General features: G+C 47.9%; 1 protein-coding gene across 1 annotated transcript in view; it reads left to right on the top strand.

Annotated features, from left to right (window-relative positions):
* SEZ6L (seizure related 6 homolog like) overlaps positions 1-26,287 on the top strand; it is a gene marked incomplete at both ends in the record, with an annotated part of 199,018 nt that overhangs the window by 133,680 nt on the left and 39,051 nt on the right. The window contains 3 exons of the mRNA XM_082853340.1: positions 2,737-2,903; positions 3,303-3,497; positions 5,261-5,399. Of these exons, the coding sequence (XP_082709466.1) occupies positions 2,737-2,903; positions 3,303-3,497; positions 5,261-5,399 (501 nt within the window). The remainder of the gene's footprint in view (positions 1-2,736; positions 2,904-3,302; positions 3,498-5,260; positions 5,400-26,287) is intronic.

The raw sequence follows: 26,287 nt of genomic DNA, 5'->3' as shown, positions 1-26,287 counted from the left end.
CACCGACAGAGTGTCGGCACCTTAGAATTCTGGAATTGTCCGATGTTGATCTTAGAATTATATAGTGTCCTGGCTTCTTTGAAGCTTCAAATCTAGACCATTAACCTCTAGGAAAGGATTCTGAGAGAAAATACCAGAAAACTGAATAAGTTACCCAACTCTGGAGTCTACTTCCTTCCAAGTCATCCAGCTTTATCCTGAACAACTCCATATCAATAAATCACTGCTTTAAAGTACAAGGTGTGGGGCTTCCCTGGTGGCACAGTGGCTAAGAATCCGCCTGCCAGTGCAGGGGACATGGGGTCGAGCCCTGGTCCGGGAAGATCCCACATGCCGCAGAGCAACTAAGCACGTGCACCCCAGCTGCTGAGCCTGCGCTCTAGAGCCCGCGAGCCACAACTGCTGAGCCCACGCGCTGCAACTACTGAAGGCCGCACACCTAGAGACTGTGCTCTGCAACAAGGGAAGCCACCATAATGAGAAGCCCACTCACCACAACAAAGAGTAGCCCCTGCTCACCGCAACTAGAGAAAGCCTGCAAGCAGCAATGAAGACCCTTAATTAATTAATTAAAATAAAGAAGAAATGGGACCTGATCTAAACCTTGGAAAGAGATTCGATCAGGGAACCCAAAATACAGTGAGTGGGTAGAGTAGCCCAAGCAGAGAGAATAGGAGTGGGGGGTGGGCAAAGGTGTAGAGGTAAATGGGGATCATCTTCTGAAGGGCTTTGGGTACGGGGCTGCTTTTATAAGCTATAAATAGCCATGGAAGGATTTTGAGTAGAGGAGAGAAATGAAGAAAGATTTTAAAGATGGTTTACCCCCAAAATGAAGTCTTTCTAAACTCCAGTCCCATAGTATGCAGCACAGAAGGTGGGTTCTCTGGTCAAACATGTTTGGGAGACAGTATATACACAGTCTCTGTCTTGGAAGGTGCTAATGCACATTAGCTGGCAAAGGCACTGACAAGTCCTGCAAGGGAAAAAATGTTTAATTTTTATTTAACCTGGCATTTCCCAAACCCATTTGACCATAGACTATGTATAGATTTTTATTACTATTTTAGACATTCTAGAGAACATAAGTAGAAAATTGCTATTTTGGGAAGATTAATTGACTAGAGATTTTGAGATTCTGAGAGTTTGCTCTAGAGCAAAAGGCACTGGTTCTCTGAAAGAGGAGTCCTGGGGCATGGCCCCCAAGATACAACAAAATCAGCAGGGATCAGAAAATTGTGAAGCAGCCTCTCCCCACTCTCGGAATGGCCCTGGGCCTCTACCTCAGGCCCCTCCTCATCCCAGCCACAGTGGACACATGGCACAATGAACAGACTGTGACTCTAACATTTATGCATTTTGGTGACATTAGAAATTCATGTGATAAACCCTTTTTATGGGTCACAGTAAAAAAAAAAAACCCTCAAAGGATTAAAAATGCCTGTTTATGAGTCCAGAAAAATAAGTGATCCAATTTGTGTACTGGTTTCTTCCACATTTTTGAATAACTTTTTAAAAAATACCAAGCCTAGCAAAGAGCCAAGTGCCAAAGGTTGTATTTTTCTTTTTTAATAAATTTATTTATTTATTTATTTTGGGCTGTGTTGGGTCTTCATTGCTGCGTGCAGGCTTTCTCCAGTTGCAGTGAGCTTGGGCTTTCTCTACTCTTCCTTGCGGTGCACAGGCTTCTCATTGTGGTGGCTTCTCTTGTTGTGGAGCACAGGCGCTAGGCACACGAGCTTCAGTAGTTGTGGCACGTGGGCTCAGTAGTTGTGGCTCGCAGGCTCTAGAGCGCAGGCTCCGTAGTTGGGGCACATGGGCTTAGTTGCTCTGCGGCATGTGGGATCTTCCCGGACCAGGGCTCGAACCCGTGTCCTTTGCATTAGCAGGCGGATTCTTAGCCACTGTGCCACCAGGGAAGTCCCCAAAGGGTTTTAATAGCAGTAAAAATGAATAACAGCGTTTTATCTGATGCCTTTCATTTTTCAGGACACTTTATCCTGTTGTATTCTCACAGTCCCCCTGTAAGATACGTAGGAAAGACATCGTGATCCCTCTTTTCATGGTTGTGGATACTGAGGCACAAGATGTGTTGAGACTTCTGTAAGCTCAGTGGGTAGGGAACTGGGGACTAAAAATTGGGACTCCTGACTGCAGGCACGGTGGTCTTAGGAGATAAAAATCAGTGACAGAGTGTAGTAGGGGTCCAACGCTTGGTCATTTGACTTGCATACCGACTCTGTCCTGTGCATTTTATATCCATGGTCTCTAATCCCCACACTCTGGTGTAGGTGTGCTTGTACCCATTTTACAGATGAAACAGAGGCTCAGTGGGGTGTAGTGTTTTTGTCCAAAGTCACTCAGCTCAGAAGTTAAAGTCGGAACTCTGTCTGATTATATATATATCAGTGTTTCAGGAATGATATTAGCCCAATCATCGCAGCTTCTCAATTAGTAATAATAATCAGTATCTATTAATTCATCTGGTCATTACATCACACCCAGCACTTTCCTTAAGAGCTCAGAATCTATCCATGAGTCTGGGACAAGCATTGTACAGAAAGGGAGACAAATTCGAATAGATGAAGCAGAGTGTGCGGGCGAGTATGGGGTGAAATCGGGATGTGAGTCTGGGATTGAGGCCGCGGAGTGGGTGGTCACAGCACACACCTCCCACTGCTGTGTATCAGCGGCCCGAGAAGACCTCATATTGGCTCTTGTCTCCTTCCCCACTGCCAGGATGATGGTCTACAGTGGGCTGACCAACAAGTCCACTCTTCTCTACGACTCCCTCCAAACCGAGAATGTCCCCTTTGAGGGCCTGCTGAGTGATGGCCACACCATCTGCATCGAATTCACGTCTGACCAGGGGCGGGTGGCCTCAGCCTTCAACATCCGGTTCGAGGGTGAGGGCCCCGGAGGCTGCCCCATCTCCTAGGGTGGCAGCGTGGGAGCAGGGGAAGCATGGCGGGGCCGGGTCATGGGAGGTAGAAATCTGACCTGCAAAGGATTGGGGAGAAGCCGTAGCTAGAGTGACTCTTGGACTTCCAAAGGCCGCCTCTGCAGGGTTGGGAGAGCAGAGGTTCTTGTTCCCATTTTAGATATGAAAATAATGAGGCCCGAGAAGCCAAGTGAATGGCCTAAGGGCCCTCAGCAGGTCAGTGGGAACTGGAATGTGGGGTCTGGTACCCGTTTCCCTTGGGGCTTCCCTGAACAGCAGGAGGGGCCCCTGCTTCTGAGACACAGCCCTGTGAGCCACCCCTGACTCATTTGAGCGGCTGCCCTCTTTTGTGTCCTGGCCCCAGCCTTTGAGAAAGGCCACTGCTATGAGCCCTACATTCAGAATGGGAACTTCACCACGTCTGACCCGACCTATAACATCGGGACCATAGTGGAGTTTACCTGCGACCCCGGCCACTCCCTGGAGCAGGGCCCGGCCATCATTGAGTGTATCAACGTGCGGGACCCATACTGGAACGACACGGAGCCCCTGTGCAGAGGTGAGTGGGTCACAGCCCTCCTCCCAGGGCACCCCAGAGCCCTCCACCCCTTCAGATGAAAGGCCCAGCTTATATACCGATTTTAGGAGTAGAATCCTTTCTGGAGCTCACCCTCCTTTGGGTCAGGTTTGCTGCTGGTCCTTGAGAAAATCACAAAATGGGTAAAATTGAAAAGTTGCCTCTTCCTCCAGGCACAAGACCCCATCATGCACAGCTTGGTGAGAAGATCGCTGCATGGATTTCAGCTCCTACCTGTGCTATGCAGACATGTGCAGTGCACAGCCTGCCCAACAGCACATGGCAGCCCTGAGTCTAATTAATGATAACAGTTGTTAATAGGAGTGCAAAAAACTGTGTTTTTGTGCAGGCACTCTGTGCCTTATCTGATTTAATCCTCACTACAACCCTGCGAGGTGCATATTATTGATCCCGTGTACAGATGAGGAAACAAGCTGTGACGTGACATGCTTCAGAACACACTGAGGGTAATTGGCAGAGGTGGGAATGGAACTCAAGTCTCTCTGTTCTCAGAGACCTGTGCCCTGAGCCCCTATGGACAATGTCAGCTGTGTGGAATCCTCATCTACGGGGACTCCCAGTGCCCTGCCCTCCCCTATTTCTCCATGTTCAAGGCCACTGAGCCACCCCGAGCCTGGACCCATGTGGGGAATGTGGAGTAATGAACAGAGCCCTGGCTCCCGGCAGCTGCCACCTGGATGGTGGTTGGCGTGAAATCACAGCCTTGCCGTGGTGAGGGATTGATCCCTGTATTAAATGTGCTGGTTTAACAGAGTGGGATTTATTGGTGCTTTGGCCTCTGCCACACTGAGAATTTTCCAAAGCAGTAAACACAGAGTGAAATTTAAAGGGCCAGGTGCCAGGTGCGGCCACATCTCCGCTTCCAGTTCAGAGCCAGGGCATTCCACAGTAACGTTAAGAATTACTGAACGCTTACCTTGTGCCAGGCGTTGTGCTGTGTTTGACATCCATGAGCTCACTTAAGCCTCAGAATAACCCAGTGAAGTCAGCACTGGTGTTTCTCCCTGCTCTACAGAGGGAGGCATCTGAGGCTCCAGGAACTTATTACATGCCTTGTCACAGAGCCTTTGGTGGCAGAGGCAAGACTCGAACCCAGGTCCATCTGACTAGAATGTACCATCTCTAGTCACTATTCACCGTACTCAAGGGGAGGGCTATTAAGGATGCACTTGAAACTTTGAACTCTGTCATTCGTCCTGAAAGAACTACAGTCATCCTTCAGTATCCACAGGGCACGGGTTCCAAGGCACACCCCCCCATGCCCCCAATACCAAAATCCGTGGATGTTCAAGCCCGTTATATAAAAGGGCACATCCTCTCATATACTTTAAATCATCTCTAGATTACTTACAATTCCTAATACAGTGTAAATAGTTGTAAATACAATGTAAATGCTATGGGAATGTCGTAAATGCAATGTTAACGCTATGTGAATAGTTGCCGGTGAGTGGCAAATTCAAGTTTTGCTTTTTGAAACTTCCTGGAATTTCTTTTCAAATATTTATGATCCCCTGTCGGTTGAATCCATGGATGCAGAACCACAGTACGATGTCCTTGCCCCACCTTTGCCAAATTTCAGCTAAAGGAGGCAGGTGGCCAGTCCTAATTTAATCATTCCGCACACATGTATGGACTGTCTGACTTCATAGACCACACTCTTAACTGTTAACACCATATCTGCTTCCTTATGAGTAATGTGTGTGTGTGTGTCTGTGTCTTTACAGCCATGTGTGGTGGGGAGCTCTCTGCCGTGGCCGGGGTGGTGCTGTCCCCAAACTGGCCAGAGCCCTACGTGGAAGGTGAAGATTGTGTCTGGAAGATCCACGTAGGGGAGGAGAAACGGATCTTCTTAGATATCCAATTGTGAGTGTTTATGATGGGTGGACCCCCCAGGCCAGCCAGTTGGGGAAGAAATTGCTCCTGCTTTATTATTTCAACCAATATTAATTAAGCATCTACTGCGTGTCAGGGACTGTGCAAAGAACTGGGGTCCCTATGGTGAGGAAGTGACAACATCATACACACCCAGAAGGAGTTCCTGTCCTCAGGAAAGTCAGTTGTCTAAGGAAACAGGCACTAAGTGAGGAATTGCAGCGACGTAGCTTTGTTAAGCACTGTAAGGAAAGGTGCCTGATGCCATGAGATTCTATAACGGGGACTTGATATAAAGAGGAAGGTCAGAAAAGCTTTCCCTGAGGATCTGACAAAGCTCAGAACTAAAGCATGAATTGGAGTGAATTCATCCAAGAAGGAGCAGAGTATGCAGAGGCCCTGTGACAAGAGCAGGCACAGCATTTTCAGAGGACCGAATGGCTAGTATGGTCAGGAGGAGGAGGGAAATATAACATGTACACTCTGTACCACAGTAGTTTATTTTCCTATCTATCTCTCTCAACTAGACCAGAAGGTCCTTGCAGTCAGGACCTGGTCTGATTTATCTCTGTTTCAGGGTCTAACACAGAGCCTGACACATAGTAGATGCTCAGAAAATGATTGCTGAATGAAGAAAGGCTGTCATGAATGGACTTACCTGGCTGTGTGGCTGTTTCCAATATTCAGTGGGGGTACCTATTAGATGTTCCATCCAGAATTTTCCCTAACTCCCCAGGAATCAGGAGAAGGGGACAGAGACACACAGTGGTGGCTAGAAAAGCAGAAGAAAGGGCTGTCCAGCAGATCCAGACACGTGGCTGGGACAGTGGGGGGATGCCAAGTTTGGAAGAGCCTCTCTGGATGCAGCCTAGGGGTCAGCTCTCCCCTCAAGCCTGAAGTAGAAACCCACTTGTGTGGGAAGCATGACTTGGGTGCTGCTTGGCTTTGCAGAGGAGCCTGGCGAGAGGGAAATTATTTGCAAGATTTTGTGCCAGTACCCTACTGTTTTGATTACTGTAGCTTTGTAGTATAGTCTGAAGTCAGGAATTGTGATCCCTCTAGCTCCATTTTTCTTTCTTAAGATTGTTTTGGCTCTTTGGGGTCTTTTGTGTTTCCACACAAATTTAAAAATTTTTTGTTCCAGTTCTGTGAAAAATGCCATTGGTAATTTGACAGGGATTGCATTGAATATGTAATTGCCTTGGGTAGTATAGTCATTTTAACAATATTGATTCTTCCAATCCAAGAACACAGTATATCTCTCCATCTGTTTGTGTCATCTTCAATTTCTTTCATCAATGGCTTATAGTTTTCTGACTACAGGTATTTTGCCTCCTTAGGTAGGTTGATTTCTAGGTATTTTATTCTTTTTGATGCATTGGTAAATGGGAGTGTTTCTTTAATTTCTCTTCCTGATATTCTGTTGTTAGTGTATAGAAATGCAACAGATTTCTGCATACTAATTTCATATCCTGCAACTTTACTGAATTCATTGATGAGCTCTAGTAGTTTTCTGGTGGTAGGAAGCCCCATTCTAAAGCTCCTTCCTCCAGGAAGCCTTCCATGGCTCCCCACTGCCTTCATGACAAATATAAATTGATGGTCCCAGTTGATGAGCACCCCGCCACCAGAAGTTGCTGGGCAAACCACCTCAGTCTTCAGCCAGGAGAAGAGGAAATCAACTCCTGATATCCTGGCTTCTGCTGAAGGTCCTCCAGCTCCATACCCCAAGACATGGTCTGTGGTCCCCTCCCTTCTGCCCAGCTCAGCATCCTCTCCTCACAGCATGCATCCCTTACGGGTGGTTTTGCTTCACCAAGACTGACCCACGTCTCCCCTTGGTGTCAGAGGCTTGAAAGAGGAAACAGGAAAATGGGAACCCTGCTTTCATCCCCTCCAGGCATCAAATATTCAATTAACCTTCATCTCAACATGGGATGGGGTTTTATTTCCACTACAAAGCACACGATGCAGCAGCCCATCCAGGAAACTGGAGCATTTAAGCAGAAATACTTCCCCAAAGCCAGGCCACCAGCAGCGTTAGCGTCAGAAAAGGAAGCCTTGCAGGGGGCGCTTTCTTCTGATCATCTTGACAACTCTAGAAGTGAGTGCTGGCTAGGAGGGAGGACCCCTGGGCTCCCTCCTCTGTGCCCTGACAGTGGTCCCTGAGCAGCTCTGGACCCGTCACCCAGCCTCTCTGGGCTTCACACTCCTTCTCTGCAAAGGGACGGGTTGCCTTGAACAGAGAGGATGCAAACGCTGACTCCTGCAAGGTCAGGCAAGTATCATAAAATGGGAACTGGGGCTGTGTGAGATAATGTAGAGCTGGGGGAACTGTGGTGAAGTGGGAACTACATCCCCACCTAACATCATTTAAATTCAAATTTTTAAAAAGTTTATTTTATTAAAATATAGTTGATTTACAATGTTGTGTTAGTTTCTGGTATACAGCAAAGTGATTCTGTTATATATACATATATATACACATATATATGTATATGTATGTACACATATGTATACATGTATATGTGTATATATACACATATACACCTATATATGCACATATATGTTATATATACATATATATGTATATGCCACCATATAACATTCTTTTCCATATTCTTTTCTGTTATGGTTTATCACAGGATATTGAATATAGTTTCCTGTGCTGTACAGTAGGACCTTGTTGTTTATCTATTCTCTCTATATAATAGTTTGCATCTGTTAATCCCAAACTCTCAATCCTTCCCTTCCTCTATCCCCCTCCCCCTTGGCAACCACAAGTCTGTTCTCTATGTCTATGAGTCTGGTTTTGTTTCATAGATAAGTTCATTTGTGTCATATTTTAGATTCCACATATAAGTGATATATGGTATTTGTCATTCTCTTTCTGACTTACTTCACTCAGTATGAAAATCTCTAGGTCCATCCATGTTGCTGCAAATGGCATTATTTCATTCTTTTTTATGGCTGAGTAGTATACACTGTGTGTGTGTGTGTGTGTGTGTGTACGTGTGTGTGTGTGTGTGTATATATATATATGTGTGTGTATATATATATATACACACACACACACACACACACACACCACATCTTCTTTATCCATTCACCTGTTGATAGACATTTAGGTTGCTTCCATGTCTTAGCTATTGTGAATAGTGTGGCTATGAACATAGGGGTGCACATATCTTTTCGAATTATAGTTTTGTCTGGATATATGCCCAGGAGTAGGATTGCTGGATCATATGGCAACTCTATTTTTAGTTTTTTTGAGGAACCTCCATACTGTTCTCCATAGTGGCTGCACCAATTTACACTCCCACCAATAGTGTAGGAGGGTTCCCTTTTCTCCACATCCTCTCCAGCGTTTGTTATTTGTAGATTTTTTAATGATGGCCATTCTGACCGGTGTGAGGTGGTAACTCATGGTAGTTTTTTTTTAGTTTCTTTTTTGGCTGCATTTGGTCTTTGTTGCTGCGCGAGGGCTTTCTCTAGTTGCGGTGAGCGGGGGCTACTCTTTGTTGCTGCGTGCGGGCTTCTTGTTGTGGTGGCTTCTCTTGCTGTGGAGCACGGGCTCTAGGTGCGCGGGCTTCAGTAGTCATGGCACGTGGGCTCCGTAGCTGTGCTCACGGGCTCTAGAGCGTAGGCTCAGTAGTTGTGGCGCACAGGCTTAGTTGCTCCACGGCGTGTGGGATCTTCCCCGACCAGGGCTTGAACCCATGTCCCCTGCATTGGAAGGCAGATTGTTAACCACTGCGCCATCAGGGAAGTCCCTCATTGTAGTTTTGATTTGCGTTTCTCTAACATAGATTCAATTTGTTAAAATAATGCCCCCTCCCCTCCAAAAAGTATCTGCTGGTCAGATTCAGACTTGAGGGACCACAAGTCTAGATCCTTTCTCATGGAGGTGATAAAGAAAGCCATTTTCATCATTGAGCACTCACTGTTTGCAAGGTTCTTTCCAAATGTTAATTAATTTACTCCTCAAAGTTCTCCTAGAAGGAAGATGCAACTATTATATTCAACTTATTTCCACCTGCCTTCTTACCTCTTGGATGTCTAAGAGGCATCTCCAACGACGTGTCCCCAAACTTAAACCCTTGATTCTCTTTCTCCAAACCTATTTCGCCTCATCTTCCCATCTCAGAAAGGAGTCACCCATCCTGCCTGCTGCTCAGACCCAAAAGATGCGGAGTTATTCTAGAGCAGGAGGACACTGGTCAGCATTCCACAACGGCTTTTCTTGACAAGTGGGGTGGGGAGCAACTTCCTGATTTGCAACATTTGCCAATTTCCATGGTGTAAATACTCCCACTGTGGCCAATATTAAGCAACCAACACAAAGCCAACAGGGTCACCAAATGCCTGGACATTTAACAGTCAGCCCATATGGCCCAGTAGGAGCCACCGGCTCCAGCACACTCCCTGTGAACAGGATTCTTCCCGTTCTCCTACACCTGTACCCAGGGCCTCAGTACATCCCGTTGATTCTACTCAAGACTTAAATCTGCCTGGAGTTGAAGCATCTCTGACACCCCCACTGCCACCACCACTGTGGTCTAAGCCCCCGCTGTCTCGTCCTCAGTTGTCTCCCTGCTCCTGCTTTTGTCCCATTGGGGGCTGTTTTTAACCCAGCACCCTCCCTGGGTGATCACATCATGCTCTGCCTCAAACCCTGCAATAGCTCCTCATTCTATTCAGAGTAAAAGCTGAAGTTCTTACAAAAGCCCTACGTGATCTGACCCTGGTTACGGCTCCTGCTTCACTTTTTTCCACTCTCCTCCTTGGTCTCTCCTTTTGGCCGCACTGGCCTCCTTGCTGTTCTGTAAACATACCTCAGGGCCTTTGCACTGGCTGTCTCCTACCACCCCCACCCCCACCCCGCCCTGGAATGCTCTGCCCTGAATATCCATATAGCTCACTCCCTAGCTTCCTGCAGGTCTCTGCTCCCATATTGCCTCCTCTGAGATGTCCTTCAACACCTTATCTAAATTAGCAGGGGGCTTCCCTGGTGGCGCAGTGGTTAAGAATCCGCCTGCCAATGCAGGGGACACAGGTTCGAGCCCTGGGCCGGGAAGATCCCACATGCCGCGGCGCAACTAAGCCCATGTGCCACAATTACTGAGCCTGCGCTCTAGAGCCCGTGAGCCACAACTACTGAAGCCCGCACACCCAGAGCCCATGCTCTGTGACAAGAGAAGCCACTGCAATGAGAAGCCTGTGCACCGCAACGAAGAGTAGCCCCCACAAGCTGGCAAGTAGCAATGAAGACCCAATGCAGCCAAATAAATAAATTAGCAGGACCTGGAGAAAAAGCTTTCCTGAGAAAGCAACTTTTCTAAGTGGGCGGTTCTCAACCAGGGATGATTTTGCACCACCCCCCGCCCCGGGACACTTAGCAATGTCTGGAGGCATTTCTGGTTGTTATAATTGGTATGTGTTGGGAGGGGGGAGATGCTACTGGCATCTAGTGGGGAGAGTCCAGGGATGCTGCTAAACATCCTGCAATGCACAGGGCTGCCCCCACCGAGGAATTAGCGGACCCCAAATGTCAATAGTGCTAAAGCAGAAAAACCCTGATCTATGCTGAACTGAGACCAAAGGACAGATAGAAGATGAGCAAAGTTGGAGGGAACAGTGTTCCAGCCAAAAGGAACAGCATGTGCTAAGGTCCAGAAGCAGGAAAGCGTGACTCTCTTGTTATTTGTCTGTAATGTGGAATATATGCTGAGCGTTTAATGCATCCCAGGCATTCACATCCCAGGCACCTTCACAACAAGCACATGCAGTGGGTCCTCGTATTATCTCCATTTTACAGAGGAGTAAACTGACGCTTATAGAGTAGAACAGTGACTATGATCACATGGCTGGGATTCCAGCTCTGCTTGCCCTGTCTCCAGGGTCTGTGTTCTTCACCAGCTCATGAGAGGAGCTAGAGGAAGCCCTGTGTGTCTGGAGCTCAGAGATACAGGAGGCGTGGCATCAACAAGGAAGCAGTAGGATCAGGCAGGGCCTTGAAAGCCACATGAGGAAGTCTGGCCTTGCCCAGACTCGGCAGCAGGGGAAGGGGTTTAGGAGCTCGCAGGGTTGAGCCTTTGCAGAAGGGAGCTGAACGCGTGGGTCCCAGCCCGAGGCTCCCGGCAAACCCTGGCTCACGCTCGGCGGAGCGGCATCTGGGCCCGGCACCCCCTTCCTCCCACTGAGGGAGTGAAAATAGCGTCTCACCAGCGAAGAATGCACGAGGCCCAGGAGCTGCTGGGTTTAAATTATCTTGCTCGGTTTCCGCTGACAGTTTTAGTAAACCAATTTGGGTTTGATAGTAAAAATAATTCCATCCTCGGGGCCCCTCACGTGGCCTAAGTGTTTGCAGTTGTTATTTATCATGTCGGCGAAGGGGAAGGAGTTTGCACTGCTGACCGAGCTGGGTAGGTCGCCCATAGTAGGTGCTGGAATGTTTGCTGAGTCGTGAGGATATCAGCTGAGTGTGCCAGGTGAGAGGGGACTTTTCTCCCCCTCATCCACTGGGCAGGTCTGTGGTGCTGTGGGTGTTAGGATAACGGTTCTAATTAGCCATCATTTATGAAAGACCTACTGTGTCCTAGGCCCTGAGCTGCATCGTTTATACCCATGAGCAATAATGAACGTGAACATTATTACACAGAGATAATAATTACATAAATTAGCGCTAATGTGAGTAGAGATAATTACAGAGGGGTAATTACCCAAATTTAGAGATAATGTATGCAACGCACATCACGTGGGGTCTGGCACCTAGTTGGCACTTCGTAAATGAAGACTGCAATTGCCAGGAAGCCTCATGAGACAGCTGTTCTCATCACCGCTTTATGGTTTGGGAAATGACAGCACAGAAAGGTGAATCGGCTTCCTCAGGTCACACAGCTAATGAAGGACAAAGCCAGGGCTTGTGCACACACTGTAGCGTCTACTTTCATTGACTTGAACAGCCTTTGGGGGCACCAGCTGTATGTCTCAGTGATGAAGCAGGAAGGCTCCCAGGCCTCCAGCAACTCAAAGGTCAGGAAGGGAAGTAGGGCCATGAACAAGATGCAGGCAAAGTGCTGTGGCTGGAGGAGTGGGGCGGTGGTGGTGGGGGGGCAGTATGGGGCACTGGATTTATCTCTGCGCATTGTGGAAATGTCACAGAGCGGGTGACATCCAAGCAGGATTCTGAAGAGTGTCAGTTGGTCAAACTGTAATGGGGGAATGGCATTCCCCGAGGGTCCCTTATGAGCAAAGGACCCAAGCAGTGTTATAGTGACCAATAAGCACCCAGTGGATGCCCTGAATTGCAGCATTAATTAGAACCCTCTGCCTTGTATTGTCAGTATTGCAGATAAGAAGGGGTGGGTGCATAAGGTGAGTCAGGAGCCCCCAGGCTAAACCTTCTTCCCACCGCAAATGCCTAGTCCCTAACCCACCATGTACCTCCCAGCTCCATCAGGAGTCTGCTGCTTACCCTAAAATGCAACCGAGCATGAATCTTTCACATCCTTAAGCATTTCTTAAATCTCTCTTCTCTCTTGCTCTTGCTCTCTCAAAGTGTAAAACATAGAAAGGAGAATAAAAGAACTAAGGAATGGTTGGAGAAGACATTCCAGAATGGAAGAGCTGGGAGGTGCCCAGAGAGGGGAGGTAACTTGCCCAGCATCGCACAGCAAGTCAGAGTTAGGACCTGAAAGATAGCCTGAGTGTGGCCACAAGAGCCGAGCCCAGGGGCCAGCCTTGAAGATGCCACATGCCAGAGGAGACACGAAGGTTCTAGAGTCAAAAAAAGAATTGCCTTTAAAGCCTGACTGTACTTCTTACTGGCTCTGCGGCCTCAGGCAGATGACTGAAGGTGGTGATCCCTGCCTCACAATGGGATGTTTTGTTTACTTTATCCCCAGGGCCTGGCATACAGTAAGTGCTCAATAAATATTTGTTGAATGAAAGAGAGAGACAGATGGTGAGTGTGTATGTTAATTAAACAATACGTAAAGTTCTCAGTAAGGTTTCTGGCGTAAAATAGGCAAATAACCATCCCTACTATATGCCAGATTTTTGGTTAAACATTTGGCAGGAATTATTACATGAATGATAACGGCAGTTATTATCAGCATCAAAATCATTGTCTAAATTCATTGAGCGCTTACTGTTTGCCAGTCACTAAGTGCTTTCCCCATGTAAAGTCATTTAACTCTTCACCAAGAAACCTATGTGATAACATTATGATTACCCCCATTTCACAGATGGGAAAACTGAGGCTCAGAGAGGTGAAGTCACTTGCTCAAGGTCACACAGCTAGAAAGAGGCCAAGTCAGGATTTGAACACAGGTCTCTGAGGCCAAAGCCGGTGTTATAACCACCCAATAAATGGTAATGAGGTGCTCCACAAGGGAGAAATCCCTTGCCCCATCTTACAGAAAAAGAAATTGAGGCTCAGAGAGGTGCCCTTCTCCCATTTCCTGGACACCTACATATGTTTCTGGAAGAACAAAATTTCAGCCAAGCTCCAGCTTGCCTTTCTTAGCTCCACTGTGGGGCACAGCCCCAAATATCTCCCTGTTTATGGGCCCCAGCACAGTCCTCCAACCAGGAAATAAAAGAACCTAATGACAAACCCCAGTAACCATATGATTGATAGCTGTGGAATATTTCTCTTCAGCTGCTGCCAGCCTGTTCTGTGCTAAGTTAATTCCAAGCCCTAAAAATTAAGTGCCTGTCCGGAGGCACTTCCGTCCATCAAACAGAGATATAGCTGCTTTGGGTGGAAAGAACTCAGCTCAAGAGCCAGACAAGAAGGGGGAGTCAAGACTTGAGGGCAGCCCCCCAGCAGCACAGATAGCCAGACACCAACAGAAAACACGGGAGAAATGGCCACAATAGAAATGGAAGCTTTCCAGTCCATTAGTGGAGGGAGAAGGGATTTCCCCAGAGCCACACATTCTAGGGAATCTGAGAGTCATTCTAGGGAATCTGAGATGGAACAGCACAGTTCATAGAGCCCAGATTCCATCCTGTTGCAGATGAGGAAACTGTGACCCAGAGATGGGAAAAGACTGTCCCAAGACCATTCTATCAGTCAGCTATGGCCGTGTAACAAACTACCCCAAGCTCAGTTGTATTATTTCTCATGAGTCTACAGATGAGCAAGGTGGTTATTCTGGTCTGAGGTGGCTCACTCCTGTGTCTTTGGGCAGCTGCGGGTTAGGTAGGTGGCTCCGTGAATCGTGGCTGGCCTTTCTTACATGTTTCTTACTGGCTGTCATTCTAAGCAGCCCTAGCCTGGGATGGCTCACCTCTGCTCCACGTGTCTCTCACTCTCCAACAGTTAGCTCGGGCTCCTTCCTGTGGCGACTGGCCAGGGTTCCACAACCATGAGCAGAAGCATTCAAGGCCTCTTGAGTGAGCCTAGACTAGGAATTTTCTCAGCATCATCTGCCGTATCCTATGGCGAGTCACAACGCAAGGGCCAGACCAGATTCAAGGGGAGGAGAAACAGGCTCCACCTCTTGGTGGCGGATGCTTGGAAGCCTCCCTGCAAAGGGTATGGACAGAGGAGCAGAGCTTTGAAATCATTTTCACACTCAAGCTACCTCAGCCAAAGAGGAATAAGGGTTAGAACTCGGGTCTCCTGGTCCTAGTCCAAAGCTCCAAATGACATCCCTGTGCACAACTGACCCTAGGAGATGGCCATCATTATCCCCATTTTACTGATGAGGAAACCAAGGCTCAGAGAAGTGAAGTAACTTGCCTGCAATCCCACAGCTAGGAAGTGAAGGAGACAAGATTTCTACCCAGAGCTTCGTGCCTGGCATAAAGAAAGCTCAGAAAATGTTTCTTTCTCTACCTGATGCTTCCTACTTGTGGGAGGCACTCTGGAAAGATCCTGAGTTTTTTTCAGGAAGAGGAAAAGGCTTTTTTTGCCAGTGGTAGGAAGTCTGGAGTTCAGGTCCTAACTCTTCTACTTATTGGCTGTATGACCTTGGATAAGTCACTTTACTTCTCTGAGCTTCAGCTTCCTATCTTTAAAAGGAGAATAATACTGTGGTACCCACCTCTTAGAGTTCTTGAGAAGGTAGAACTCTTGGCAAGGGCCTGATACCGTGCACACACTCAATACTTTAATTGGCAGCTCTGATGATGAGGGTGATTAATTCCTTCCATGACGTGTGAACAAATTGAGCTCCATTATACAACTACACACACACACACACACACACACACACACACACACACACACACACACACACACACACACACACACACACACACGTTGCCCCTGACCATGGGGTTTTGGTTTGACACTGAGGGATGAAGTGGCTTCATCCTGAGGCGCTCTCCAGGCACCCTACCTGATTGAACACACTCCCCTTTCCCAATTTGCAAGGGATTGTTGTGGTCAGTGGTAACTTGGAAACACAAGCTCCAGGACAGGTCCCCTCCCAGCACATGCCCATTCTCTGCTCCTCAGCCATGCCAGGCTCTTCCCAGCCTTGGTGTTTGCAGCTCTGGGAGGGGACCACCCCCTGTCTCGAGCCAGGCCCCTGCTTTGCTGGTGCACACCTAGGAGCCCACGGCATTCGGATGCAATTAGATCCGACATCCTGGGAGCTGCGGCTGCTTGTCTGGTAACTACCTGACGTACAGTGGCCCCAGCACTTACTCTCCAGCAAGTGCTTAGTGAGGATCCACCACCACGCGCCTGGTGTTGCGTTAGGTTATCCGAGGCCTGGAGATAACAGTAACTCACTGCGTGCCAAACTCTTCTGAGTGCATCACCTCCATCAACTTACTTAATTCTGTAAACACCTGATGAGTTCACACGATGATGTTCCCCATGTCATAGCTGAGGACACAGATGCTCGGAGGGCTCAGTGGCTGCCAGGTTTGGACCTGGCCGTCTGACACTGAGCCCACGTCGTGCATCACCTCCCAGCCTCGCCTCGCCTCACGTAGTGGGACCACGTTGTCCTGATGGCAGCCAGCCTCCCTGGAGATTCTGAGCAGGCCAGTGACACGGTCAGACCTGTGGTTCAGACAGCACACGCTGGCAATAGGCAGAGGGTGGAGGGAGGGATCAGGCAGCCGGGTGGCGGCAGAGGCCCTGGGCGTGGTCCTATGATGTGTGGCCCAGCCTGGGGAACCCCTGCACGCCCATCTTGTGCCTCCGGGGTGAGCTCAGGTGAGCCCTCGAGGTTCCAAACGGTTCGTTTTTTTCCTGGAGGACAGTTCCTACCACTCCCTGAGACCGCCCTCTGTCGAACAGGGAGTGTTTTGGCAGCTCAGACGAGCCCCACCAGGCTGTACGAGGTGATGCCTTCAAGACTACGCATCATGATGGGGACGCGGAGTGACAGGAAACGCATATCCAGCAGCTGCCGCTCCTGCTTGGCGACAGCTTGGAACATCTTCCTGCAGTGATGCAGAGTCCCGGGCCCACCTCCCTCTGCACACGTGTGTGTGTGTGTGTGTGCGCGTACTCACATATCACACACACACACCATACACATCACACACGCCACAGACATCACACATACCACACACACACACCACTTACATCATACACACCACACACAAACACACAACACAGATATCACACACTGCGAACAGACCACACACACACCATGCACATGCACACCATACATAACACATACAAACCCCATACAAATACACACACAACACACATACAAACATAACAAATCCCAATCCACCCTTAATTAAGCTCTAATTTAATTATGCTTTAATTGTACTCTCTCAAGTTCAGCTCTTTCATCCTGACTTAGAGGTTCTGAAATGAAGAAGGCCTCTGGTCCCACCCACTAATTTTATAAATTTGGGGAAACTCATATCCAAAAAGAGGGAGAGATGTGGGCATCTCCACAGAGGAAAGTCAGGGAAGGGCCACCCTTGGGTCTGAGAAACCCAAGCTTCACCAGCCTGTGTCTGAATCCTTGAATTCCCAAATCCATCCCTTAACTACTATCGAAGGAGGGGATAGGGAGTCCAACCTTCTGAGTAGAAGGAAACTGTAGCCACTGTTAATATATAATTTTTTTTTTTTTACAACTCGTGGGTTCTGAGATTTTCATCTGGGGAAACTGAGGCCCAGGCTGGGCAAGCGACTTGTTCATAGTCACAGAGCAGAGAAGCGCTGGGGGGGTGGGGGAGGAGCCTCAGTGAGATCTCCTGATACCACACCTTCTCTCCCCTGAGCAGGCTGTATAGTTCATTGGAAATATATTTTTTCAAAGACAAACAATGCTATGTTAATTGAATTCCTGGCACTAATTATGTTAGTTGCAGCTTTCAAAAATATTATCCCCATTTTACAGGCGAGGACATTGAGGATCAGAGAAGTTGAGTCACTTTCTCAAGGTCGCCCAGCTAGAAACCAGCACACTTAGGATTTGAACCCAGAGTCCATTCTCTTAGCACTGCCTCTCAAGATGGAGCAAAAACACCAGGGTGGTTGAGGACTGATTTCTTTCTGCTTTCTCAGCAAAGCAGCTGAAAAGTGTTGTTGGGTTTGCCCCTGGTCTGCAGTGCTGGGTGGGAAATGCCTTGTTGACCTTGCTGAAGTTTTGCCCACCGCATTCTGAGGTCGCTCAGTCCAGGGATGTGGCAGCTCAGCCCGTGAGGTGGTCCCAGAGGAAAGGCACATCTGGTGAGGGGATCTCTTTCTTCTCTTTCTCTTTGGGGGAGTTGGTCGAGGAGGGGGGAAAAGGTGGAGGAAAAGGAGGAAAGAAAGGCAGAACAGAGGTGGGGTCTCATCCACACTGAAGCTTCCAGGGCAGTGGCTTTCAGTCCTGGCAGCCGGCACAACCTCCTCGGGAGTTTCAGCAACACTGATGCACAGGACCCACCCCCCGAGATGCTGAGGGTCCAGTTGGCCTGGGGTCCAGCCTGGACCTCACTGGGAGTTTTTAAATCTCCCCAGAGATTCTTATGTGCGGCGAGGGCTGGGTCTGAGCCCGACACAGACAAGCGCTTGGGGAGTATCTGGAGGGGAAAGAAGAGAGGAAGGAAGGAAAAGACATAGGGAAGGACAGAGAGGAACTGTTCGTTTTTTACGCTTTAATGGGTCCTTTTGGGGAGCCAAAGAGATTGGTTTTCTCTGTGCTCCTTGGAGGTGACATGGTTTCTTGTCCCACCTGCCATTTTATCAAATTAAATTGAAACCAAATTAGCACTGGGCCAAAGGGCCCCTCAGCAATTCCACGGTGCGGTGAAGCACCTGGTGCTGGCTGTGTGGCTTCGTGCAGGCGCAGAGGCCTTGGGACATGGGCCTTCCTGGCGTGAGTTTACTCATCTGTGAAATGGGATTAGTACATTTTCTTGGACCACCTCACCATGTGGCTGAGGGGTGTGATGAGAAAATGAATACAAAGGAATTCTAAACAGGTCTTTCTTTAAGGCCTTCAGAAAAAATATAAGTGTTTTATAAAAGTTTTGTTGCACTTACAACTGCACTTACGGCTTCTGCTTCTCTCCTTTCCCTTATTTAAATCCGGTGTATGTAATCACCCATCTCTGCCGTCCCGTGGAGGTCCTGCCTTGACTGCAAGATGGTGTTTTCTTGGGAAAGTCATTGAATCCCTCAGTTTGCTCACCTGGAAAAAACAGATAAATTCACCATAATTCATCCGTGTAAATGACATTTATATCACCTGTGCCAAGCCCTGCTGGGCTCCAGGGATACAGGGCATGTGCCTGCAGGGAGCTTGCAGCCCGACATGGGAGCTGACATGGGCGCTGACATGGGCAGGTAGAGTCCTGTGGTTCAGTGCTGGGGTCTTGCCTTCCAACTACATGGGTTTAGACTCTGGCTCTCCTGTATGACCAGCTGTTTGAGCTTCAGTGTGTTTCTCTACCTCTGGGTAGCTCAGTTTGCTTATCTGTGAAACAGGTGAGAACAGTAGTGCTTAGAGTGTTTGTCTAAGGATAAAGTGAAATGGTCATCTGAAGTGCTGGGAACAGCTCCTGGCACCAAGGAAGCCTTATGAAAGCCTTGGCTAGTTATTATATGGCCATAAATACAGGAGGGTGTAAGGAGCACAGAAGGACCTATAAAATGATGTCAAGCAGAGAGGAGAGGAGAGGAGAGGAGAGGCATTCAGATACAGGGGACCAGCCTGGCTAAGGCAGGTCTAGGGGCTACAAAGGATCTGGTATCCAGAGATGTTTGAGACAGCAGAGGTGGGCTGGGGCCCATCTGTGGAGCTCATGGAAGTCTTGGAAGGCTGAGAAACTGAGCTGTATTCTGTGGGCTAATTTTTGCCATTTCCACAGTCCAATTCTACTACCAGCTGCTTTTTATTTTCCCCTTTAAATTGGCTTGCATTTTTCTCTTGGCTTCCTCTAAACAAAATAATGTCCGTGAAATTAGAAGTTGGATGTGCAAACCATATATTTATATATTTTTCTAATTCACATTTAAATAAATGCATAACCATTAGACATTTCCAAATTTGTTTGTCTACCTACAATCGTCTTATGAATGCTACTCGGGAAAGACTTTGAAAGGCAAGATTTCTAAGCAAGGGTCAGATGTTTGTTAGGAGGGGAATAAAGAAAAGCAAGGTGCTCATCATTTCTTTCGACACCTTCTGTGGAATATTAACTGCAGCTCACCTACCACCTTCTCCCTGCTTCCAGGGTCCTGGTTGGCTGGGGTAAGGATGGGAAGGCAGGGGCGCCCTGCAGAGCAGCGGCAGCATATGCCTTGCTTAGGTGCACACTGCCTTCTGCTGGCCCAGAGAAGATACACTTGCTGATGTGTGTCAGATTCGAATTTGCCTTCCATCGTCACCTCTTTGGCTCTCTAGACCCTAGTGAAAGCCATACTGAGCGTCCCTCGGGCTGTTTTTATCCCTTTTGAAAAGGTAAAACAGTCACATGATTCAAAACCCAAAGGTACAAGAGGGTCTACTATGAAAGCCGTTTCCCACCCTTCCCAAGCAAACAGCCCCCACCCTCAAGGCAAACGCTATACCAGTTTCTTAAGCATCCTTCCCAGACTCTTTTAAAATATTTCCAAAACCATAACAGAAATCTCATTCCACTAAAATAAAGCCACCCAGACTAAGCTACCAGTTTAATGCTGATTTTATCACATTCTCTGTCCTGTGTGATTGGCAACAAAATGAAATAAATTGTTACCAAGAAATGTAAAATGTTTAGGAGACCAAAAAAAAATTTTTATTGGAGTAAAATTGCTTTACAATATTGTGTTATTTTCTGCTGTACAATGAAGCGAATCAGCTATATATATATATATATATATATGTAAAATACCTATATCCCCTCCCTCTTGGACCTCCCTCCCACACCACCCCCCATCCCACCCATCCAGGTCATCACAGAGCACTGAACTGAGCTCCCTGTGCTATGCAGCAGGTTCCCACTAGCTATTTATTTTACACATGGTAGTGTATTTATGTCAAACCTAATCTCCCAGTTCGTCCCACCCTCCCCTTCCCCCCCTGTATCCACATGTCTTTCTCTGTGTCTACCTCTCTATTCCTGACCTACAAATAGGTTCACCTGTACCATTTTTCTAGATTCCACATATATGTGTTAATATACAGGATTTGTTTTTCTCTTCCTGGCTTACTTCACTCTGTATGACAGACTCTAGGTCCGTCTACATCTCTGCAGATGACCCAGTTTCATTCCTTTTTATGGCTGAGTAATATTCCACTGTATATATGTACCACATCTTCTTTATTCATTCATCTATTATTGGACATTTAGGTTGTTTCTGTGTCCTGGCTATTGTAAATAGTGCTGCAGTGAACAGTGGGGTACATGTGTCCTTTTGAATTATGGTTTTCTCAGGGTATATGCCCAGAAGTGGGATTACTGGGTGATATGGTAGTTCCATTTTTAGTTTTTTAAGGAACCTCCATACTGTTCTCCATAGTGGAGATGATGGCCATTCTGACTGGTGTGAGGTGACCACCTCATTGTAGTTTTGATTTGCATTTCTCTAATAATTAGTGATGTTGAGCATCTTTTCATGTGCCTCTTGGCCATCTGTATGTCTTCTTTGGTGAAATGTCTATTTAGATCTTCCCCTCATTTTTTAATTGGGTTGTTTGTTGTTTTGATGTGGAGCTCCATGAGCTGCCTGTATATTTTGGAGATTAATCCTTTTTTCCATTGCTTCATTTGCAAATACTTTCTCCCATTCTGAGGGTTGTCTTTTTGTCTTATTTATGGTTTCCTTTGCTGTGCAAAAGCTTTTAAGTTTAATTAGGTTCCATTTGTTTATTTTTGTTTTTATTTTCGTTATTCAAATGAACTTTACGTATGACATTATGAGAACAAAAGGCATGTCAGGATACAGGGTGGCAGTGAAACAGGGCTTCCTCATCCTGCAGGCTTTATTTGTAATTTTAAATTTGCATTTTCTGAGGAAAGACTGAACCTGGGCACACTTTTTTTTTTATTGAAGTATAGTTGATTTACAATGTTGTATTCGTTTCAGGTGAACAGCGATTGATTCAGTTGTATTTTTTTTTCAGATTCTTTTCCCTTTTAGGTTATTACAAAATACTAAGTGTAGTTCCCTGTGCTATAAGTAGGTCCTTGTCTGGGTACACTCTTCGGACACACGTATATGTGGCTTTCATGGGACATCGTATGAAATAGTGGTTCCTATCTCAGGCTTTGGCTTGGCAGGCTTAGGTGTGAGTCCTGAATCTGATTCCTACGTGACCTTGGACAGGTGGCTTCTCCTGGCTGAGCCTCAGTTTCCTTATCTGTAACACGGGGATGGTTGTAAGTCTTAGCTTGCGGGGTTATTGTTGTTTGAGTGCTTAATACTCAGTAGGCAGTGTTGTTGTTCAAAAGCTACATGAGGTCTTGGTAGACCTTTTGTCCCCAGACACCCATGGGACCGGTGTTGTCACAGCTCTGATACAGGGCAGAGTTGAAAGAGGAATTCAGAAGCGGAAGCGGTGGATGGCGTGCCCACAAATGCTTGCCCAGGCACTGGACAGGTCTCGGGATGTGCCTGGAGCAGGGTCAAGGTGGGGGAGGGGAGGAAACTAGAACCCAGCTGGTCAAGGTCAAGGGTTGACATTGAAGTGGCTTATCAGGCATGTAGGGGCGTCGTGGTATCAGGCTTGATTCTGGTGACCTGCATATCTAAGAAGAATGGAGGGTGTGGGCAACAGGGGTCCAGGAGGCAGGTGGGGCAGAAATCATTGGGGGCAGCTCCCATCACTTAGGGCTTTCAAATTAACCTCTGGGAGCAAGTCCTAAAAGCAGCCAGGGCCAGAGAAGTCCCACTCCCAAGGCTGGTGCAGGTAAGAATCCATTTGGGGTCAGGGTCCCAGGCAGAGAAGGGATCAGAGCCGCAGTCCGCCTTGTGTGGGAGCTGAGGCTGAGACCCGGACAACCGCTCTGGGCTGCTGCCGATTCACCCAGCACACACTCAGTGCTGTGCCAAGAGCTGGGGACACAGCTGTACGCAGGCACACGTGCTCCCCAGCCTCAGGGAGCCTCTGGTCTCATGCAGACATGCCAGGCCACTGGGGCACGAGTGCTGAGCTCTGTTTGAGGGGTGAGCACGGAGGGGCTCCCAGTCCAGACTCAAGGGGGAAGGGGGGAGCTCTATGCGTGAGCGAATCTTGAAAGACTGAGAGTAAAAGATGGGAGGGGTTACCCAGGTTTAGAGAGGGAAGGCTAAGGAAGGATACAGGGTCCAGGGAACAGCATGTCGAAAGCCCCAGAGGTGGGCAAGGGCCACATTCTTTGGCGAGATTGACAAGTAATGCAGTCTGGCTGGAGGGTAAAATATTTGGGTTGGAATATTGGGCTGGAGAGATGAGGCTGTGAGGAGGGGAGGGGGTGAAAACATAGATACAGCCTTGACACTGGGATCAAAAACGTGTACTTTACCTAAGGTAAGGTAGCTTTTTTTTTTCCATTGAGATGAAATTCACATAACATGTTGTGAACCGTTTTATCATATACAATTCAGCGGTATTTAGTGTATTCACAATGCTGTGTAACTACCACATTTTCATCATCCCCGAAACAAACCCGTATCTATTCAGCAGTCCCACTCCATCCTCCTCGCCTGTCTCCCTAGCCCTTGGCGATCACCAAGTTGCTTTGCGTTTCTGTGGATTTACCTCTTCTGGATATTCCTTAGAAATGGAATCACACAACATGTAGCCTTCTTTAAACTTTCTCTTTTGTAAGGCTCATCCGTGTCGTAGCGTGGGTCAGTACTTCATTCCTTTTCACGGCCGAATAAGACTCCATGGTATGAATAGACCATGTTTGCTCATCTGTTGAACTGTCAAGTGAAGGGTCCAGCTTTGTGTTTCGGAAGGATTTCCCTGAGTGCTGATGGGAGAGGCATTGGGACCAGGGAAGGATGGAGGTAGTAAGCCGTGAGGTCCTGCCCCACAATCCAGCTGAAAGATGGAGAAAAGCCTATGGCAGAGACCAAGGGAAAAGGGGTGGCTTGTGGTGTAGGAGGAGACACAGAGGCTGAGGTCTTCTGGCAGGAGCTCAAGACCCTGTGCCCAAGGAAAGCCTTTCCCTCTGGCAGTTAAGAGGGCCTGGCACATGCAGCGGCTGGCCTTGGGGAGCTCTGTCTTCCCGTGGAATTCTCCCTGTGGGGGACCTGCTCCACCCAATGCCAGTCAGATCAAACCCACCTGCCTGCCGGAACCACTCCATTTCCCATTAGTTCTGGAGTAAAACTGACACCCTGATTTCTTGGCGCCTCCTCAGATTGTATCTGGCTGACATCTCTCTTCCGTCCTCGGCAAAAAACCCTGCTCTGCCCTTTGGCCAGTCTCTCTGCCTTAATAAGTCTCTGCATTTTCCTCTCAGCTGCTGAGGATGGCCCAGCGGCAGGGACCCTGGTTGTACTCAGTATATCAAACACAGCTGGATGGGCCAGCAAAAACGCAGGCTCGTCTTTGGATCAGGACAGAAAATGAAGTATCAGCATTTGTATATATCATGGGAACCAGCCTCTCAAAAAGATAGATCCCGAAGGATCCAGGAGAGAGTAACTTTATTCTTTCTCCCACTGCCCTTCCTGTACCTTCTCCATTTTTTTTTTTTTTTTTTTTTTTGCTTCTCAGGCTGAAAGTTTTGTTTTCATGGGTCTTTAAGAAGTGTAGTTCAGTCTGCTAATCATACAGCTCTAAACATTATTCGTTTTCAAAAGCTCGCCCCTCCCTCAGCAGGGCTTCTTGGGCTGGGAATTCTGCAATGAGAAAGGGCCTTGTGCGCTCCTTCTTTCTCACAGGACAGTCTAATGTCACTGCACTGTTATATTATGGAAGATGTAGAATGCTGATTTTTTTTTTCCTCTCTCTTACGGGGCATGCTTGATATGGGCAGAGCCTGGATGCACTTGACCTTCGCCCCTGCTGGATTCCATCGCCCTTTCAGAGTGGGACCATTTTTAAGGAGATGCACAGTGGCTGCCTTCATTAGGGTTCACATCTAGACCTAGGAAACATCCCCATTCTCATCAGTGATGGGTAGCTCACTCCCAGCACCCCCCTTTCTCCCTTTGCTCTGCCCCCAGGTAGGCGGGCAGCTCCAGGCTAATTTTTCTCATTCCTCTTTTCTTGGTGAACGTCAAATGCAGTCACTGTCAAGCCACCAAGAGTTTCTTCGAAGCCCTCTTCACCAGATGAGGGTGATACACCTTCTCCCGTCCCCTTGGTTCCCCTCCCACAGTGACCTGCCCCTTAAGGCAGCCTTTCCTGCAAGCCTCTTTGATCGCCCAGTGAATTCCTTGCCTTCATTAAGCTAGAAGTGGGTGAAGGGCTCAGATTGAAAGAGCTGCATAGATGGTGGTAGCAGATGCCATTGGTGCCTTATCCAGGCCCTGTAGCCCTTGCCACTGTGTACTCAGGATGGCTTCCTACTGCAACCCTCTTCACCTGAAGGCTTTCTCTGGTACCACGTGGGCAAGTCAGAAGTGCTGGAGATTTAGTACCCCTAGTAGCAGTCCTCAGCCAATGAGGGATGGAAGCTGGAAGATAAATACCCCAGCGCCCTCTCCCCCAGGGTATGTTCTGCACCATGTCTCACAGTTCCTGCAGGACTGAGCCCACTGCCCACAGTGGAACTTGCCCATCTATGCACCGTGCACTGGCTCATTCCCTTCCTTCTGTGTCACTTCCCCACCAGTGCTGCTTGGGGTGGCCTCCCAGATAAGCCAGACTCCAAGAGACACTCACATCTTTGCTCAGGCTCAGCTTCTGGAGAACCCAGTCTTTTTTTTTTTTTTTTAATAAATTTATTTATTTTTGGCTACATTGGGCCTTCGTTCCTGTGCACGGGCTTTCTCTAGTTGAGGCGAGCGGGGGCTACTCTTCTTACGGTGCACGGGCTTCTCATTGCGGTGGCTTCTCTTGTTGTGGAGCATGGGCTTTAGGCGCACGGGCTTCAGTAGTTGTGGCACGTGGGCTCTAGAGCGCAGGCTCTGTAGTTGTGGCGCACGGGCTTAGTTGCTCCGCGGCATGTGGGATCTTCCCGGACCAGGGTTCAAACCCGTGTCCCTTGCATTGGCAAGTGGATTCTTAACCACTGTGCCACCAGGGAAGTCCCGAGAACCCAGTCTTAAACAACGGCCACGTCTATCCCTTTAGAAAGTAGGAATGCTTAGTCCCTGTTGGCTTGATCTTAGCTTAGGGGACTTTGAAATTCCAGGATGACAGGAGAAGTTGCATTTAATAGTTTGTTGCACACAGTTTACAAAATGCATTCCCATAAATAAGGGTTTCTCAGCCTTAGCACTGTTGACATTTTGGACCAGATAATTGTGGTCCAAATTCTTTATTTGGGAGAAGGCTATCTTGTGCATTGTAGGATGTTTTAACAGTCTCCCT

Source organism: Leucopleurus acutus, assembly GCF_964270905.1.
Source record: "Leucopleurus acutus genome assembly, chromosome: 13".
NCBI lineage: Eukaryota > Metazoa > Chordata > Mammalia > Artiodactyla > Delphinidae > Leucopleurus > Leucopleurus acutus.
Note: the sequence above shows the minus strand (reverse complement) of the source record. Positions and strands in the feature narration are given on the sequence as shown.